Here is an 18702-nt window from a genome sequence, read left to right as displayed (position 1 = left end):
CAAACAAAACATCACTGTACAAACAGAACCCCGAACAGCCCCGACCCGCTACAATATCTACATGTATCCAAAAAACCATTCAGTTCTCTGTAGCTAAAATAGCAATAAAATAAAGATCTGTCTCTGTTCTGTAATCCATTTGCTTTCTTTATGGACGTATTTTGTGCTACTAAGGTCTTACTTCATTACATTGATTAGCCAAAACATTTAAACCACATTTGTAATATAGTGTAGGTTTGCTTTGTGCCTCCAAAATAGCTCTGAAATACAGCAGCATGAATATGAACATCTAAGGCTTTTCTTGGCGTTCGTGGGACCAGAATGAGCATTTGAGCTGTCAGAGCTTTAGCAGCACAAATGCTCAGTCAGGCTGGGAAATTGGAGTGAAAATTTAGAAATGCATCAAAAAAAACAACAACAACTCAATCCAATTTTTGTTTTAGTTATGTCTCTAAAGACACAGATGCAGCTATATTTTAAAGATATTATTATGTTAAAAATGCTTCATATGTCTATGTTAAGTTTTCATTTGAAACTGACATTATTATTTTTTTATTTAAGGGAACAAAACGGTTTTATAAAATAACATCAGGTATCAAAAGATTGTGTTTCTGATATCTGTTGTTTACTAACAACTGTAGATCTGTCTGTCAGTCTTCTGCTCACTGTCCTCAAGACCTCAAGGTACTTAAATTCCTCCACTTGGCAGCAACTTGTCCCTGACCTGGAGTGGGCACTCCACCCTTGTCCAGTGGAGAAGCACGGTCTCGGACTTAGAGTTGCTAAATCTCATTCTGGCCACTTCACACTTCATCATCTGCAAAAAGCAGAGATGAGATTCTGAGGCCACCAAAGTGGAAGCCTCAAATCAGTCAGGACTCGGTGAGATCCCACAGTGTTAAAACCACTTCTTCTTTTATGTGTTTTCTAAATATAAATGTATGTGACTCATTGTGAGAGAGTGCAAATGATAGAGCATATACATTATAAAATAGTGGAACAGACATTGAGTGTCGAAACCTTACGTCACAGGTCAAAACACGTCATGATTTTCCACACATTTCTTTACAATCTAAAGATTGTGACACTTTCTGAATCACCACACCAACTACATATGCAACTGGCTTGATCATTTAGTGATATAAAAAATGCATTTACTAAAGGGCACATAGCTCCAACAGAGGCATTAATGAAGAAAAAATATAATTCAACTGCATCTTACACAGCATTAGAAAAAAGAAACATCTGAGTGGCAGAACAAGCCTCCCAAACACAAGAGAAACGGTGATGTTAACTAATTTACACAGTAGTATATTAGTAGTAGTATTCTAAAAAGCTAAATCAATACAAAAATATAATTAAATAAAGGCAATAAAATGTGCACATTTATCAAACATGGTGTATAGCTTAGTCTTAACTCTGTCAGAGATAACTTAGAGTGTTAACCATTTATGCTTTTGATATTGTCTGCATGTTATTATAGAGTCACACCACCAGAGCTCTGATGCTTTTGCTGCCACATTCTGATGAAAATACCTCAACTTGGCCTCATCATAAAGACATTTCTAAAGATTAACAAGGATAATAACTCTAGATAATGATCATGTATAGCTAATATTAAGTAATGGCATTAAACTATCTAAACAAATCATCTCTAGGTGGGTGTTAACAAAAACTTGACTTCCTCGATAGAGACTGTTTTCTTCCAGATGTAAAAGGACTCTTCCTGTTATTCATGGACTGAGTTTAAACCCTACAGATGAGGACATGGTGAAATCACACACTGCACCCAGAAATCAAACCACTTCTTCTTTTATATGTTTTCTAAATATGAACGCATGAGACTCACAAAACATACAGATGTTAGATGATGCATCTGGATAACAGTGGGACAGACCATGAGTTGTAAAACCTCAGTTCAGAGGTCAAGCACTGTTTAGGAGACTTTGATACCATAAAGCGTTCACTGTATGAAGAGATGTTATTGCTACATGACAGTGTCACATGTTACTGATGAGTCACAATGCTCTTGCCTACTCTGTGTAGGTGGATCCTGAAGTTTTGCGCCATCCGCTACACAGCTCCTCCCACTAGTGTCATTTGCTCTATACAGTGGGGCAAAAAAGTATTTAGTCAGCTACTGATTGTGCAAGTTCCCCCACTTAAAATGATGACAGAGGTCAGTAATTTGCACCAGAGGTACACTTCAACTGTGAGAGACAGAATGTGAAAAAAAAATCCATGAATTCACATGGTAGGATTTGTAAAGAATTTATTCGTAAATTAGGGTGGAAAATAAGTATTTGGTCACCTCAAACAAGGAAAATCTCTGGCTCTCACAGACCTGTAACGTCTTCTGTAAGAAGCTTTTCTGTCCCCCACTCGTTACCTGTATGAATGGCACCTGTTTGAACTCATCATCTGTATAAAAGACACCTGTCCACAGCCTCAAACAGTCAGACTCCAAACTCCGCCATGGCCAAGACCAAAGAGCTTTCGAAGGACACCAGGAAAAGTATTGTAGACCTGCACCAGACTGGGAAGAGTGAATCTACAATAGGCAAGCAGCTTGGTGTGAAAAAATCAACTGTGGGAGCAATCATCAGAAAATGGAAGACATACAAGACCACTGATAATCTCCCTCGATCTGGGGCTCCACGCAAGATCTCATCCCGTGGGGTCAAAATGATCATGAGAACGGTGAGCAAAGATCCCAGAACCACACGGGGGGACCTGGTGAATGACCTGCAGAGAGCTGGGACCAAAGTAACAAAGGTCACCATCAGTAACACACTACAACGGCAGGGAATCAAATCCCGCAGTGCCAGACGTGTTCCGCTGCTGAAGCCAGTGCATGTCCAGGCCCGTCTGAAGTTTGCCAGAGAGCACATGGATGATACAGCAGAGGATTGGGAGAATGTCATGTGGTCAGATGAAACCAAAGTAGAACTTTTTGGTATAAACTCAACTCGTCGTGTTTGGAGGAAGAAGAATACTGAGTTGCATCCCAAGAACACCATACCTACTGTGAAGCATGGGGGTGGAAACATCATGCTATGGGGCTGTTTTTCTGCCAAGGGGACAGGACGACTGATCCGTGTTAAGGACAGAATGAATGGGGCCATGTATCGTGAGATTTTGAGCCAAAACCTCCTTCCATCAGTGAGAACTTTGAAGATGAAACGAGGCTGGGTCTTCCAACATGACAATGATCCAAAACACACCGCCCGGGCAACAAAGGAGTGGCTCCGTAAGAAGCATTTGAAAGTCCTGGAGTGGCCTAGCCAGTCTCCAGACCTCAACCCCATAGAAAATCTGTGGCGGGAGTTGAAAGTCCGTGTTGCTCGGCGACAGCCCCAAAACATCACTGCTCTCGAGAAGATCTGCATGGAGGAATGGGCCAAAATACCAGCTACTGTGTGTGCAAACCTGGTAAAGACCTATAGTAAACGTTTGACCTCTGTTATTGCCAACAAAGGTTATGTTACAAAGTACTGAGTTGTATTTTTGTTATTGACCAAATACTTATTTTCCACCCTGATTTACGAATAAATTCTTTACAAATCCTACCATGTGGATTCATGGATTTTTTTTTCACATTCTGTCTCTCACAGTTGAAGTGTACCTCTGGTGCAAATTACTGACCTCTGTCATCATTTTAGGTGGGGGAACTTGCACAATCGGTGGCTGACTAAATACTTTTTTGCCCCGCTGTAAGTCATTGGTTGTTCATAATTTCCTTTTCTTCTTTTTGTTGTTCAATCTAAATAAAGAAAAAAAAGAACAAAAATAACAGAAATTGCACAAGTTATGATGAATTAGTGACACTTCACTATTCCAAGGAAACAAGTTTAAAGAGTCAACAGTTCAGAGGGTGTGACAGTCGAGATCGAGAACAAGAAAGAAGTGAGACAGAGAAGCACGATGGATGAATTCAGATGGATTCAAATGTTTTTATGTCTGATGATTCAGATTGCAGGTAAGAATACAGGAAACATTTTAAACAGAAGTAAAACTAAGTTTTGACTCTAGTGATCAAACCTTACTAATAAGGTTTGATCACTAGAATAATCATTAACCTTTACAGGTTAGCGATTATTACAATGAATAACCTTTACAGCAAATAAGAGAGCTGAGCATGCTCTGTTGTTTTAGAGGAGCATGGGACATATTTATAAACTTGTGTCTGAAATGATCTTCAGTCTGACTGTAAAAACTTCTGTATTCTAATTTATTTTTTATATTTCTCTTCAATCTTCTCAACAGTATCTGTAAATGAAACATCGATTTTTATGAAAGTTGGAGATGACGTCACTCTACTTTGTCTAAATGTGATAAATGAGCAGAATAACTGTGATGGGACTACGTGGATCTTTACTTCAACAAACAAACCAAGAACAGTAGAGCTGATCACACTTGGACAGATTGGTGAAGAAGCCAAAACTCAATCAGACAGACTGAGTGTTACAGTGAACTGTTCTCTGCTTATAAAGAAGCTCACAGTCGAGGATGTTGGTCTTTATTACTGTCAACAATACAAAGTCAAAGAAACACCATCTCAACACACTCTGGTTCATCAGTCTTTTGTTCATGTCGCTGTTATTACCTGTGAGTATTTACATCAAAATGTCTTCAGCTCAAACTGTTTTAATAGCATTGATTAGGATAATTTTTTCTGATTTACTCTGTTTTTCTCTCCTTATAGTTCTTTTTTTTCCCATTTTTCTCTCATTATATTCACCAGTGACTGAACATAAGGACATTGATAAGGGGACGCTAAACTGCTCTGTGCTGACACATGGAGAGTGTCATCAGACAGTGATGTGGCAAATTAAAGGTAAAGATGTAGACAAAAATAACAACCAAACAGTGACTTCACATACTGTTTGCTCCACCACGGTGTCCATTCCAGAGTCAAACTTTCTTTACTCATCAAGATATAACATACTGGCATGTGAAGTGACTGACACTAACACAAGAAGAGTGCAGCTGTTTACCTTCACTTCTCAGCTCACAGGTGAAGAAACAGGTGAGTTTATGATCAACTGTTTAACCTGCTAAGACCCGAACTCATTCACGGCATGCATTTTTAATTTCTCTTTGATATTTGGGCATATTGGGACCTGATGAATGTAAAAACAAAGAATTACCAGATTTTTTTTTTTTTTTACCTAATTTTTGTTTCTAGGAAAATGAGAGTCGCATATGAGGATTTGTTTAAAATTTTGATATAACAGTAACGGTATAATGTCCTCGTAAGTGGATATCAGGCCCTTGTAGAGCAAAATTGAGTATTTTGGTCTAAATAACCCAAAATGTGGTGTCCACATATGTGGATGCCAGGTCCTAGGAGGTTAATGTGATTAAAATCACATAAACATATATTTGACTGATTTTAAGTTTCTTTTTACCACAATGTTTTTTTTCTTATATTTATAACACAAAAACGTTTAGTTGTGTCTTTTTTTAAATTATATTATACATTTATTCAGGTGACACAAAATCAACGAAGACACCATCCAGAAAAACTGAAAGCAACACAAATTCAGAAACAACCACAACAATAATAATTCACAAGGTAGTCACCCATAAATATATTCTTTTATCATCATCAGTAATCCTTCTTTTATTCATTATTTTTCTGACACTTAATAATTTAGATTAAAATGTGCCAGACTTGATAAATGAAGAACCTAAACAAGCACTACATGAGGAGAAAAACTGAAAAAAAATATTTCATGAGGTGCAAAAACTTATGCAATCACAAACTTTAGATGTTTTTAAGTGCTTGGCATTTATCAACAAAAACAATAGCATCTGAATATTTTAAAATACTTTCAAGGGGTTAGGTAAACATTTGGATCTTTAAAAAGACCGAATTTAAAAGGAACAGAAAACTTTAAACAAATTATTTAATGTTAAGAAATAGAGAGATATTTTTAATGTGTATCTGCTCATTAGATTGTTTTATGTACTTTAATAATGAAGGCTTGTAGAGCAAGGCCACTTTTGACTCACAAACTAAGTGCTCAGCCAAACTGAAAAACAGGAAGTTTTAGTGCACAGGCATATTAATAGATAAGACACAGAAAAGAGGAATTTTGCCATATAAGCAATGTTTGAAACTGTGTGATGTGCAAAGTACAGAAATAACACCATATAAGACATATGTGGAGCTAAAACTGTTAGAGATCCTGCAACTGGCGTTTGGGCTGTGCAGAGGTCTCCCTCTTTCAGAAGATGATTGAATAAAAAGAAATATAAATGTTTTAACACACTATGAGTCAGTTTTTCTCTGTTCTATCATGGGGACAAAAAAATCGGGGTTAATATTTAATAAGTTGACATTTTTATTCTTTTTTTCAGATTCTTCTGTATCTTTGAGGTCCATTATTGTCTCTGTGGGGTTAGCAGCAACTTTAATAACTGCTGTGTCAGTCAACATATGGACAAGAACTAAAGGCAAATTTAATAATGAGAACTTTGAATGATTTAGAAATTTTATTTTAGACTGAAATTGACTTCCTTTTCTCATTTTAGGGAACACGACCAAGATGGATAAAACAGTAAGTAAAAAAAACATAGTAATCCAACATAAAAGTCAAAAGTCCTAAAGGTTGTTTTATGACATTTGTTATTTACTAATAGCTGTAGTTCATGATGTTCATGAGATTATTATAAATTTCTTGAGTTAAATGTGGTACAGCAGAGGATTCACAAGTTGTGTTTCCTTATATTTAAAACTAGAGGGTGATTGGTTAGAACGCCAGTGAATCTGCATGTGAGAGTTCATTTTGGGAAAGTTATTGATGCTCTCTTCTCCTTATAAATTTTTACTAAAGCTATATTTATCTCACAGCTGTGGTAGAATAGTTAAGCTGGACCCAGCAGCTGACAAACTTAAAGCAGACCGGCAGGTGGCAGAGCAAAAGAAGTTAAAATAGATATGACAACTAAACAAACACGGCTGCACAGCGGTAACAAAAACTCAAAAACACAGACACAAATGAGACATGACAAACTAACCTTCAAAATAAAACAAGAAGTAACCTGATGAAAAGCCAACTGAAAATAAGACATGCAGACAGACAAATAAAAAACCAGAGACAATACAGAAGCTATTAAAATGCACTTGTCTTAACTCGCATTACGAAATGTTTTATTTTGTTTGTTTGTGTCCCACAGATACATTATGATCAAGATGAAGATGATGTTACAATTAACTATGAAAACATCGGGGTTTCTGCTGCTTCAGTCAGATTCAACTGATCAACTTGGCTTTTATATTACCAGTATCATCTCATCCAGTTTTATAGATTAAATAGTATAAAATAGAGAAGTTTATTCAATGTAAGTCGTTCCCATTAAGTTGATTCAGCTCATCTGCGTGTTTTGCTTTCAGTGGGTGAAATGTGTCATCATTCATCCTTCTTTACTCTTCTTCAGTCACTCAGATATTTGATGAAACATGTTCCCCTCAAACCGCTATGATCTGATTGAGCATGTATCAAGACCATATACATAGTTGTTTTGTGTTTCAATATTCTGATTATGGATTTATATTATGGATATTCAGGTCTTGAACTTGTATGAGTTTTATTACATCCTGTTCAGACCTTCACTCACATCTTTGATTGAATAGACTTAGAAGAAGAGGAGTCGAGGATGTACAAACCGAGAAATAGGTAGCCAATAAACAAGTTTCACAATTAACTCTCTTCTATGTATACCTATTCTCTAGCTCCACTCTAAACCTATCTACCCATTTGACCTACTTGACCACAGTTTCTCTTTTACATTCGTTAATAAACCACATAAAGACTGTTTCTGTGCACGTGGATCTTTTTATGCTCTCCTAATATATTTGTGACACAATACTTCATGGTTCTGTAAATTACTGAAATGAAACAAGCTGAGACTTGAGGTGAGAGAACAGGAAGTTGTGTGGTGAGAGAGGCTGACAGAGAGACTAGCAGCTGGAGGTGGCTGAAGTACAGACATTCCTTACTTAAATCAAAGTGCAGATACATGTGTTATAGAACATCCTGGCAAATGTTGAAGTACTGACTCAACTTCTTTTAATCAAGTTAAATGGAAAAGGTGCAGCATTTTAAATGTACTCAGTAAACAGTAGCTGAAAAGTAGTTTGCTTACATTTCTACCAGCTATAATAAAATAATAATAGAAACGGGAATACAGTTAAAGGGAAAAATGAGGACAGCCATTTGGTTAAAGTGGGATTTGGCACATTGGGAAAATCTAGTACTAGTTGTAGAGGCTCAGTGTGAGGTAAAAGAATGACTCACAACTCCAGTAATCTTCTTTGTATAGGCTATTTATCCTGCACTAAACTGCTGATTGTTTTCACGCAACCATTAAATAAAAGTTAGTTTAACTCACTTTACATTTAAATATAACCATTGTTCTTTCTCTCCTTTCCAGTCTTTCTTACATCTTTCTCCATCTCTAAGTGAAGTGCTCTCTCCTTCAGGGAAATACGGCAGCTGTACCTTATCATTTCTCTTTATGGTAATTTCCACTTATTGCAAATTTCTTCATGAATTTCCCTTATATGGGTACATTATGAGCAAACCCACTCCAGGTTTACCACAGAAAACTGTCACAGGGCCACAAAGGTTAAAAGAGATGTGGGGCCTGCATGGCCTAACCTTCAGTGTGGGGGGGGGAGGGAATTTTGTGGGTTAGGCAGCTTTTGGAGCACCAAGGGGAAAAACTACTGGGGGCCTGTTTTAGTCCACTGACCTGGGGCCAATGTGGAGTGTAGGTTTGCCTTTCCCAACCTACCCCACAGGGCACAGTTTCATTCTGTTTGAAGATTGGTAGAGATAATTTACTGATATGATCAGTGCTAACGGTCTCGCACCTCTAGAGCTTTGCTGCTGTTGTAACCACATTCACACCAAATCGCTTCCTCTTCCCTTCTCTGAAATGAAGTACCTCAGATTAACAATAAATACACGAGTCTCAGACCACTAAAATAATTTATCTTGGTTTTACCTTGGTTAAAAGAGGACCTAAATGCAGGACTTCTGAATAAAGACAGTGGATTTATTTACAATGAAAAAAGACCAAAAAGCAGTGGCAACAATCCACAGTGTGTGTGTTCTTCACGCACCCCTGCCCAATTCCTGTGCGGTGATTTTCCTCTAAGGTCCGTGGTGTTTCTCCTCCTCGGTGATATGTACATTAGTGTTCTGATCCCTCCACATGTTTCTGCAATTCTCCTGGAAACAAGAGATGCAACAGTGAGTACATTCCCATCCACCGGCCGACAAAAACACCTTCACCATTCAGACAGGAGAGTCACTGAAAAACACGATCATATGTGCTGGAGAACTAACTGTGTTCTTAGTGTAACACGTACGCCACTGCTGTCACACACACAAATGTGTACAAAGGGAAACAAGGGACCAGGAGCATATTACGCCAACAAACAACCATAAATGATCCAGAAAGACAAATAGAAGTCATAATATTCAATACACCCAAAAATAACACATGAGCACTGGGCCCCCAGACCCAGGCCCATGACATCTTCAGCTCTGTGTTCTTTGTGCTTTCTAAAATAAACAGAAAGAGGGACCGCATTATCACAAATATTTATCTTAACTTACAATCTTCACACATTCATCTTGTTCAGTCTTCTCTGCAGAGTGTCAATTATGTCATGGTCACAAATACACTCTGGCAATGTACACAATGAGTATCTGGTAAATGTTAATATAATTTATCTTTATAATAATTTCACTTTATAAAAAACACCTTCGTGAATTTCAGAGATGTAAAAAGATGATATAGTCCATCTATAAAACATGACATCAAAAGAAAATATAAAATAATATTGGTAAGGGCTGTGGTCAGGAAGTGTCAGTAATGACAGAAAGTACAAACAGTCTTAAAGATGCATCAGTTCAGAGACGGTGACAGTTGAGATCGAGAATAAGAAAGAAGTGAGACAGAGAAGCACGATGGATGATTTCAGATGGATTCAAATGTTTTTATGTCTGATGCTGATGATTCAGATTGCAGGTAAGAATACAGGAAACATTTAAATAGCAGTCAAACTAAATATTATCTATATTATTACAATATCAAAATTTTATCATAAACCTTTACCTAAAATGATCTTCACTCTGAAAAGTGCTATATTCTAATCTATTTTTGATTTCTCTCTTCAATTTTTACAATAGTATCAGAAAATGATACCTCAATGTTTATAAAAGTTGGAGATGACGTCACTCTGCCTTGTCTAAATGTGATAGATCAGCAGAATAACTGTGATGGCACCACTTGGGTCTTTGGTTCAACAAACAAAACAACAGTAGAGCTGATCAGACTTGGACAGGTTGGCGAAACTAAATCAGACAGACTGAGTGTTACAGCGAACTGCTCTCTGGTTCTAAAGAACGTCACAGTTGAGGATGTTGGTCTTTATTACTGTATACAATACAAATCAGAAGAAGCACAAGTTGAGGATGCTCGGGAACGTGAGTCACTGGTTGTTCTCTCTGTCATTACTGGTGAGTATTTACATCAAAATATTTTTTCAACTTAAACTATTTTTAGAATATTAAACAGATTTATTATATTAGACAGATTTAACACCGTTTGTGAAACTGGATTTAAGAAATACGTGTTTTAGTTGGGTAAAGCTTTTAGAACATGTTCAGCGACATCTTGTGCCAGTACAGAAGCTGATGTCACCTGGTTGGTTGCTCCAAATTCATTTTTGTTAGCTAACTAGTAACAGGACCAGTAACTCGGTGTAAAACAAGGACACTAAAATTGAAAAGCAGTCTAAGGTGATCACTGTTGTACTGACCTGGCAGCAACACATCCACTCAATTAGTCTCTTTAGCAGTAAGTGCTTTTTTGTTGTTTGGCTAGCTGCAGTGAAATGGAAAATCCACCTGTTAGCTGTAATGTTCAGGGTTCAGTGTGTAAAAGAGCCTGTTTGAGTCAGGTGACAGGTGTTTAACCGGACTGACAAGCTAAAATCAGAAACTTTGACTAACCGCCACAATCAGTTTACGTCACAAAACGCAATCAGGACTATTTTATGCAATAAGATTGTGTTTATTTTCCCAAGCACACCCAAACAGGTACAATATTATATGCATCTGTCACGGTCTGGCATGGCACACCGTGGAAGGAGTGGGGAAGGAGGACCCAGGCGCGGTGCTCTACGTATAGACAGTGTTTATTTACAGAGGGTGATATCAAACAACAATAAATCCCCGTGTTTCTCCCCAGACTCCCGTGTCGTGTCCTCCAAGTGCTCTCTGCTCCCGTGTCTGCACTCCCGGTGCTCGCTGCTCCTTAAGCCCTCCACGCTCCCCCTGCGGGAAACAATAGCGGCAGCAGTCAGGACACTGAACAATGGCAGGCATACACTACACGACCAAAACCTAAACTGGGTAACTAACGTGGAGTCCCAAGCAATGATCCCGCGTCGGTGGGAGCTCCAAGACTCTCTTAAGTAGCTCCCCCGACGAGGCCTGATCAGCAGCAGGTGTGTGGCTTCGGGTGTGGCCAGTCCCCTTGCAGGGCCACACCCTCCAGGCCTGACGCCGCCTATAAACAAGTGCTCAGCCACCCACACACACATATACACAAGCACAGGGAAGGGGGAGCAACACCAAAATACACAACAATAATAATAATAATAATAATATAATACATAACTGCTCAGGGATCCTGGGTCGCCCAGTCCCAGGACCCTGACAGCAGCATCACAGTCCAAACGTAACTAGGTTTATTACATTTATTGCACTGGCACAAAATGGTGCTAAACTAAACTAAAATGTTCTAAACACTTAAAATTTAAACATGTTTTTCTTAAATCCAGCTTCACAGACACTGTTAAATCTGTGTCAGTTAATGAGAGTAGGTCTCCATAGTGTAAATTAGCCTTTAGACATGTAGAGTACATGTCATGATCGGAGGCAATAAGACGCAGGGTTCTCAAGCACGAACCGCTTTTTATTGAATTGTAGCAGCAGTGTACGTGGCTACATCAATTTCTGGAAAACACATATACACACCCGTATTCTAGCGACCTCTAGTGGCTAGCCTTACTAGGACAAGATAAACAGATTTCACAACATCTCCCCCTTTAACAAAAGTACTTTAAACATAAAACAGTGTTGTCAGAAAGCAGGACACCACAGGGGTAGACTACCCTCAGTCCTGATAAGGGATTATTCTGCCCTTAGAACATAGAAAGGAGATAGTCCTCAGTCTCTGAATCTGAGAGGTACTTTAATCTCCCGCCCCCTGGAAGTCACTCTCACAGGTGTGGTAGGGCAGAGAGGAGACCCCAGGACAGGGATTGGCAATGCCTGCCTTACTGGTGGTTCTTGGGAAGCAGCCGGCCCTTTATTTGGAGTAGTCGGAGTAGCTGGAACAGTGCTCTGCTGCTGCTCCTCAGGATCAGCGGTGCCTGGGACAGGCTGAAGGTGTTGTCTGTTGCGGCGAGTCACATTTCCATTCGCCATCTCCACCAAGTAGGATCTCGGCTCCTTAGACTTCCTGTTGACCTTGGCTGGAGTCGTCCACCCCTTTTCCCCGTCAAGCTTCACTACAACATCCTGGCCTGGGAGAAGCTCAGGAAGTGGACGAGCTGAATGTCTGCGGTTGTAGAAGAATCTGTAAGAGTCCTTAGCTGCAGCATCTCTTTGGCACACCGTGTCCCTATTGACTGGACTGGGCAGCAATGTCTTTTCGAGTACTGGAACGGTGGTGCGGATTTGACGTCCTGTCATAAGTTGAGCTGGGCTTGCACCGGTTGCTGCAATTGGTGTAGAGCGGTAACTCATTAAGGCTAAGCAGGGGTCAGGCTGTTTGAGAATGTACTTGGCCGTTTGGACAGCTCTTTCAGCAGCTCCATTTGACTGGGGGTAATGAGGGCTCGACGTAGTGTGGGTGAAGCCATAACTCAGTTTGAAATCTTGGAACTCTGATGATGTGAACTGCATCCCATTATCACTGACCAGTTCTAACTGGATGCCCCATCTAACGAACATGTGTTTAAGCTTGTTAATGACCTGTCTGCTGGTTGTTGTAGTGAGGGAAGCAATCTCAACGTCTCTTGAAAAATAGTCAACAACGACAAGAAAGTTCTTACCCTCAAGCTCGCAAAAATCAGCTGCAATCCTTTGCCAGGGGCCATTGGGCAGAGGAGTAGTCACGAGAGGTTCCCGTCGCTGTGTAGGCTTGTGCTCTCTGCAAAAGTTGCATGACCTCACCTTATGTGTCATTTGAAGTCCAATGTTGGGCCACCACACTGTTGATCTTGAGCGCTCTCTACATTTAGTTAGTCCTTGGTGGCCTTCATGTAATTGCTCAAGGACACTGGGTCTGAGTGCTGTGGGAATTACAATGCGATCGTGGTAGAGCACTAGACCATCTGATTCTGAAAGGTGGCTTCTGGCTGCATAAAAGCCTTGCAGTGGTGAGCTCTTTGCCATTCTTGTCCACCCTTGTCTGATGAAGATGATTGCTTTTTGAAGCTCTGGGTCCCTCTGTGTAGCTCTACGAATTTCCTCCAACTTATGTGACTTGATAGGTTTGCTTGTCACTATATTGCTCACATATGCCTTGACCTGGCTGTCTGTCTCGGACGGGTAGCATCCGTGCAGTGGCTGTCTGGAGAGTGCATCCGCCACCACTGACTGTTTACCGGGAACATGCTCAGCAGTGACATTGAATCACATCAGTTGCATCAGCAGTCTCTGACATCTCAGTGGCGTTTTATCAAAGAGTTGATCAAAGGCACCAAGGGCCTGCCCATGGGAGTTATGAACGTGGTTAGTTTTTGACAGCTGGGATCCAGTGGTATTTGCCAGAACCCACTGGAGACGTCCAAAGTGGAGAAAACTTTAGCCCCTGCTAACTTGGGAGTTATGTCATCCAATGTGGGCAAGATGTACTGTTCACGCTTTACTCCCTTATTCAAACGTTTTAAGTCCACACACACCCTGACCTCATCCTTGTTGCGCTTTGGAGCAGGCACCATTGGTGCATACCAGTCTGTTGGCTCGGTGACTTCCTCAATGATGCCAAGTTTGAGCATGCGCTTTATTTCCTTTTCCACTTTTGGGAGGAGAGGAAAAGGCACCCGGCGTGGGGTGGTTACACTGTACGGCACTGCATCTTCGGTCAGCTCGATTTTTACAGGTTCACAGTTCAGCAGGTCAATTTCTCCGAACACATCCTCTGTTAAGTCACTACTGATTTTGTTAACTCTAGCGACTAGTCCCATGCGCTTTGCCACTGTCTTCCCCAGTAGGTTACTTGCGTATTGCCCTTTTATAACTGTAATCCAGTACTGGTACTTTTGGCCTTTGTACTCTGTAGTAGCAAGGAATTTACCCATGCACCTGACTTTTCACCAGGGCTGTACACAGTTGGCTTACACTGGATAAGTTTGGGTCTCTGCTTTAGCTTATTAAGGGTAGTTTCTGTCATAACAGTGGTGTCTGCACCTGTATCAATTTTTAAATCAACTGGACTGCCATTTACCAATAGCTCAATGTCCCAGTCGGCATCTGAGCCTGACTCCTCGATGACTGTTGTTTTTGGCTCAGTTACTGCTCCCAGGAAAAGCTCCCCTATGAAGAATGAATCCTCATCTGAGTCCTCTACAGACTCAGCCCTGACCTCTTTTAGCATTTTGGTTTTGCATACAACTTCAAAGTGTCCCAACTTATTGCACTTTCTGCATCTTTTATTGTGGGCTGGGCAGTTTTCTCTTTTGTCATGCACCCTGTTGCATCTTTGGCATTTTGGTTTACTCTCACCATGTTGTTGCTCACGTACCTAATGAGGTTGGTAGTAACTCCTTCTCATGCTGTTATAATGCCTCTGTTTCACCTCATTCACCGTGCTTTCCACTCGGTCTGCACTTTGCTGTTGACTTGTTCACTCTGGCGTGCTAGTTGAATGGCTCTATCCAGAGTTAAGTCTGCCTCGAGCTGGAGATTTGTGAAACATCTTTGTCAATTAATCCAATGACGATACGATCCCGGATCTGCTCATCTTTACTGTCGCCGAACTCGCAGTGCTGCGCGAGCTCGTACAGGCTCCGCACGAAAGCCTCGACCGTCTCCCTGGCCCTCTGGCTCCGTTTGTGAATAACGTTTCTCTTTAGGACAAAGTGCTCATCGAACTTTTGTATAACCAGATCATACTCAAACTGCGGACTTGGCCTGGCCACCGTAGCAGCAGGAAACACAAATGAGCCATATATTGGTTCAGCATCTCTCCCCATGGAGTAAAGAAGCGAGTCACCTGCACTTCGCCGCTCTCCATCCCTAGCTTGGACGCCACTCGAAAACGGGAGAATCTCAGCCGCCATATCGGCCACTCTGCCGGCTGTGTAAAGTCGAACGGCTCCGGGGGTCCAAATTTAGCCATTTCTTCGTGTAACTCGGCGTGAAGTTCTCAATTCTGACACCATGTCATGATCGGAGGCAATAAGACACAGGGTTCTCAAGCACGAACCGCTTTTTATTGAATTGTAGCAGCAGTGTACGTGGCTACATCAATTTCTGGAAAACACATATACACACCCGTATTCTAGCGACCTCTAGTGGCTGCCCCCATAGTAGCCTTACTAGGACAACATAAACAGATTTCACAACAGTACAAGTTATCAAAATAACATGACTAATTTGTGCCGTTTTTGTCACAAATTATGTTTGACAGTAACTGAACATGAGGACACGGATCAGGTCATTTTAACCTGCTCTGTGTCGACATCTGACGAGTGTCATCACACAGTGAAGTGGCAGATTAAGGGTCAATATGTGGACAAAGACAACAAACAAACATGGATTGCACAAACTGACTGCTCCACCACTCTGTCCTTTCTGGAGTCTCACAATATTTACCCATCAAGATATAACATAGTGTGTGAAGTAACGGATACTGACACAGGAAAAATGCAGCAGTTCACCTTCAAGCATCAGATCTTGGCAGTTGAGGAAACAGGTAACATCATGATAAACTGTTTACTACTAAAATCATCAAACACATTGCTTATTTAGATCATTATTTTATTATTTATTTATTTTTTGTCTTTAATGTTTTTTCAAGGTGGCACAAAAGTAACAAAAACCAAGTACAATATATGTACAATATATATGTCATGTCCAGACGATAGAACTGAACAAAGGTGTACAACGAAAGCAAAATAGCTGTTGTACAAGCATCTCTCCCGTTAAAAAGGCCCTTGAGGCTGATATTCTCCTGGTGGAGTTTGCTTTTATAACCTGTGGGAAAGCAAAATCTGGTGCTCTAGGCCAGTGAGATAACCTTCATAATCTAGTGAATGAGCCTCTATTTAAACAGGGCTCTAGATTAACAAAGCAGGGAAGCAACTGGTCGCATAAACATGTATTCTAAGTGTGGTCAATGTTGTTATGTAGTAAATAGGCTTGACACAGAGGACTCCATCTTCAGCTTCTAAGATGTGAAGGGAGGGTCGCAAAAACTCAGAGGCTAACCTGAGAGAGCAGGTCCCTGCAGAGAGGAAGCTGCCAGGGGCTTGCTGCCAACAGACTGATTATCTCTGTTTACCACTGCTTTGCTGGTCACTGAAGGTCCTGCAGCTCTGTCTGGAACTGGTGTAATCATTTCCACTTAGAGAAAGGCATAAAGGAGCATGCTTGGCAATGCTTGCAGAGAAAGGTGAACAGCTAGCTGATTGACGTGCAGCACTTTAGGTGAGGCATTGTTATCCCAGTGTATCTGTGGTAAAAGGCATCCGCTGCCTGACTTGTAATGTACACAAAGCATTTGACCTGTAGGCTTAGGATTTGCAGTTGTTTCAGAACAATATGCGTACATTCACACAGCCACTCAAGGCCATCTCCTCTCAATCTCACTGCTAGGAGGATTGAGGCTTCTTTCTCTTGGGGGCAGGTCCCTCTGGAGGCCTGTAGTTGGACCTTCACTCCAAGCCACCACGTGTGGAACTGTATCCGTAGGCTGTGGCCTCACTGGTGGTGCCCCCATTCCAGCAGTGAGTGTATTGTATTGGCAATAGGCAAAGAAATGGCGGGCCTGGGAGAGCTAGCTGCATATCATGTCTGAGGATGGTGTTACGCATTGTCTGGTCCTTCCTCAGCTCAAATTTAGCCTGGACAGCTTCAAGAAACTGCCAAAGTAATCCACAAGCAGATACTACCTAATAGCTAGCTAACTGCATGCAACATCCAGTAGTTACTCCTCACCTTCAGACTGAGACAAATATGGGTCCATAGAGTTGGTACCTTACTTCAAAGTAAAGAAATTTAAAAATAACTGAAAACTGTACCCAAATTATTTTAATAAATATAAGTTTTCATTCTTTTTTACAGATTTTTCTGTATCTTCGAGGTTCATTATTGTCTCTGTGGGCTTAGCAGCACTTTCAATAGCTGCTGTGACAGTCAACACATGGACAAGAACTAAAGGTAAATTTAATTTAATCATGTAAAGTTAAAGATTTAGAATTTTCACTTGTAACTGAAATTGACTTTCTTCTCTCATTTTAGGGAACAAAACTCAGATGGATAAAGTTGCCGTAAGTGCATAACTCAGTAATGCAGTATAAAAGCTTAAAAACCTGAATGTTGAGTTTCTAATGTTTGATATACTTGATATCACTGCAAGTGATTATGCTGAAATTACTTTAGATTTCTTGTACTAAATGTTGATTCAGCAGAGGACTGAGGTTCAGAAGTTTAAAACGCAAAAGGTGCGGTTTTTACCCAACAAGCTACACACAAAACTAACCTTCAAAATAAAACACAAATTAACCGGATGAAAAAAAAAGAAAATAATAGAATTACAAAGACAAACAGTGAGATACAGATTAGGCAAACAAGGAACAGAACTTTAAAACAGGAAGAGGAGACTAACAATTACAACTTAAACCAGAGATAATTACAAAACCATTATTACAAGATTATTTGTCTTAATCTCACATCTTATGCATTTTATTTTATTGTATTTTATTTGGTTATTTTCTGCAGGTGCATTTTAATAAAGAAGGGGATTAAGTTTCAAAAAATAATAAGCATCCGAATCTCTGCTGTTTCTATCAAATTGTGCTGATCGACATCAACTCAACAGAAAAACTGCTGTTATATTATCAGTATCATCTCATCTTGCTTTATAGGTCACATCCTTAACCCTATAATGCCATTTGCATCATATTTGCTACATGAGTTTCTGAGACCGCTATCTCATCAACATGATCAATACTTGCCATAATTTCAAAATGTAATGAACAAAACTATGTTTTTTGTCTAAAATTGTCTAAAAAAAACTTGCTAAAAATGCCTAATTTATTAAATGTGATGCAACAAATAATATATCATAAAAATATATAACAAACAACATGATGTAGCAAAAAAAAGGATTGTGTTATAAGGGTTAATACACAAAATAATAAAACAAAAAATCAGAATTTTCTGGGGTTTTTTTTTTTTGACGAGTTGGGTGTTACAGGGTTAAAACAAGTAATAAGGTTATTTTAATATGAACAATTGGCTGTGTGTTACAAACTATTTTCCTTTCAGTTTGACTGAAGATATATTTAATTATTGATCTCGCACCACTTTGGGATTCATCTGTATGTAATGTAATCTCCAAATAAAATGTATTTGTGTTCAGTTTTAAGGTTTTCGTGTG

The 18702-nt window shown here is 39.9% G+C and overlaps 1 protein-coding gene across 1 annotated transcript; it reads left to right on the top strand.

Moving 5' to 3' along the window:
- Nucleotides 1–3871: 3871 nt before the first annotated feature.
- Nucleotides 3872–6396, top strand: LOC113006837 (uncharacterized). Its single transcript, XM_026143036.1, has 5 exons — nucleotides 3872–3979; nucleotides 4267–4608; nucleotides 4745–5029; nucleotides 5493–5578; nucleotides 6367–6396. The coding sequence occupies exons 1-5, from the start codon at nucleotides 3925–3927 to the stop codon at nucleotides 6382–6384; spliced, it is 786 nt and encodes a 261-aa protein (XP_025998821.1). The 5' UTR covers nucleotides 3872–3924; the 3' UTR covers nucleotides 6385–6396.
- Nucleotides 6397–18702: the final 12306 nt, after the last annotated feature.

The sequence above is a fragment of the Astatotilapia calliptera genome, chromosome 15 (assembly GCF_900246225.1).
Source record: "Astatotilapia calliptera chromosome 15, fAstCal1.2, whole genome shotgun sequence".
In the NCBI taxonomy this organism is placed as follows: Eukaryota; Metazoa; Chordata; class Actinopteri; order Cichliformes; family Cichlidae; genus Astatotilapia; species Astatotilapia calliptera.
Note: the sequence above shows the minus strand (reverse complement) of the source record. Positions and strands in the feature narration are given on the sequence as shown.

What these genes read in the sequence shown, in the direction of transcription:
- LOC113006837 (XM_026143036.1), top strand. Translation starts at nt 3,925, where the DNA reads ATGGATGAATTCAGATGGATTCAAATGTTTTTATGTCTGATGATTCAG. An exon ending in TCATGTCGCTGTTATTACCT is followed by an intron (nt 4,609 to 4,744) that starts GTGAGTATTTAC and finishes TATATTCACCAG; the next exon opens with TGACTGAACATAAGGACATT. An exon ending in GCTCACAGGTGAAGAAACAG is followed by an intron (nt 5,030 to 5,492) that starts GTGAGTTTATGA and finishes ACATTTATTCAG; the next exon opens with GTGACACAAAATCAACGAAG.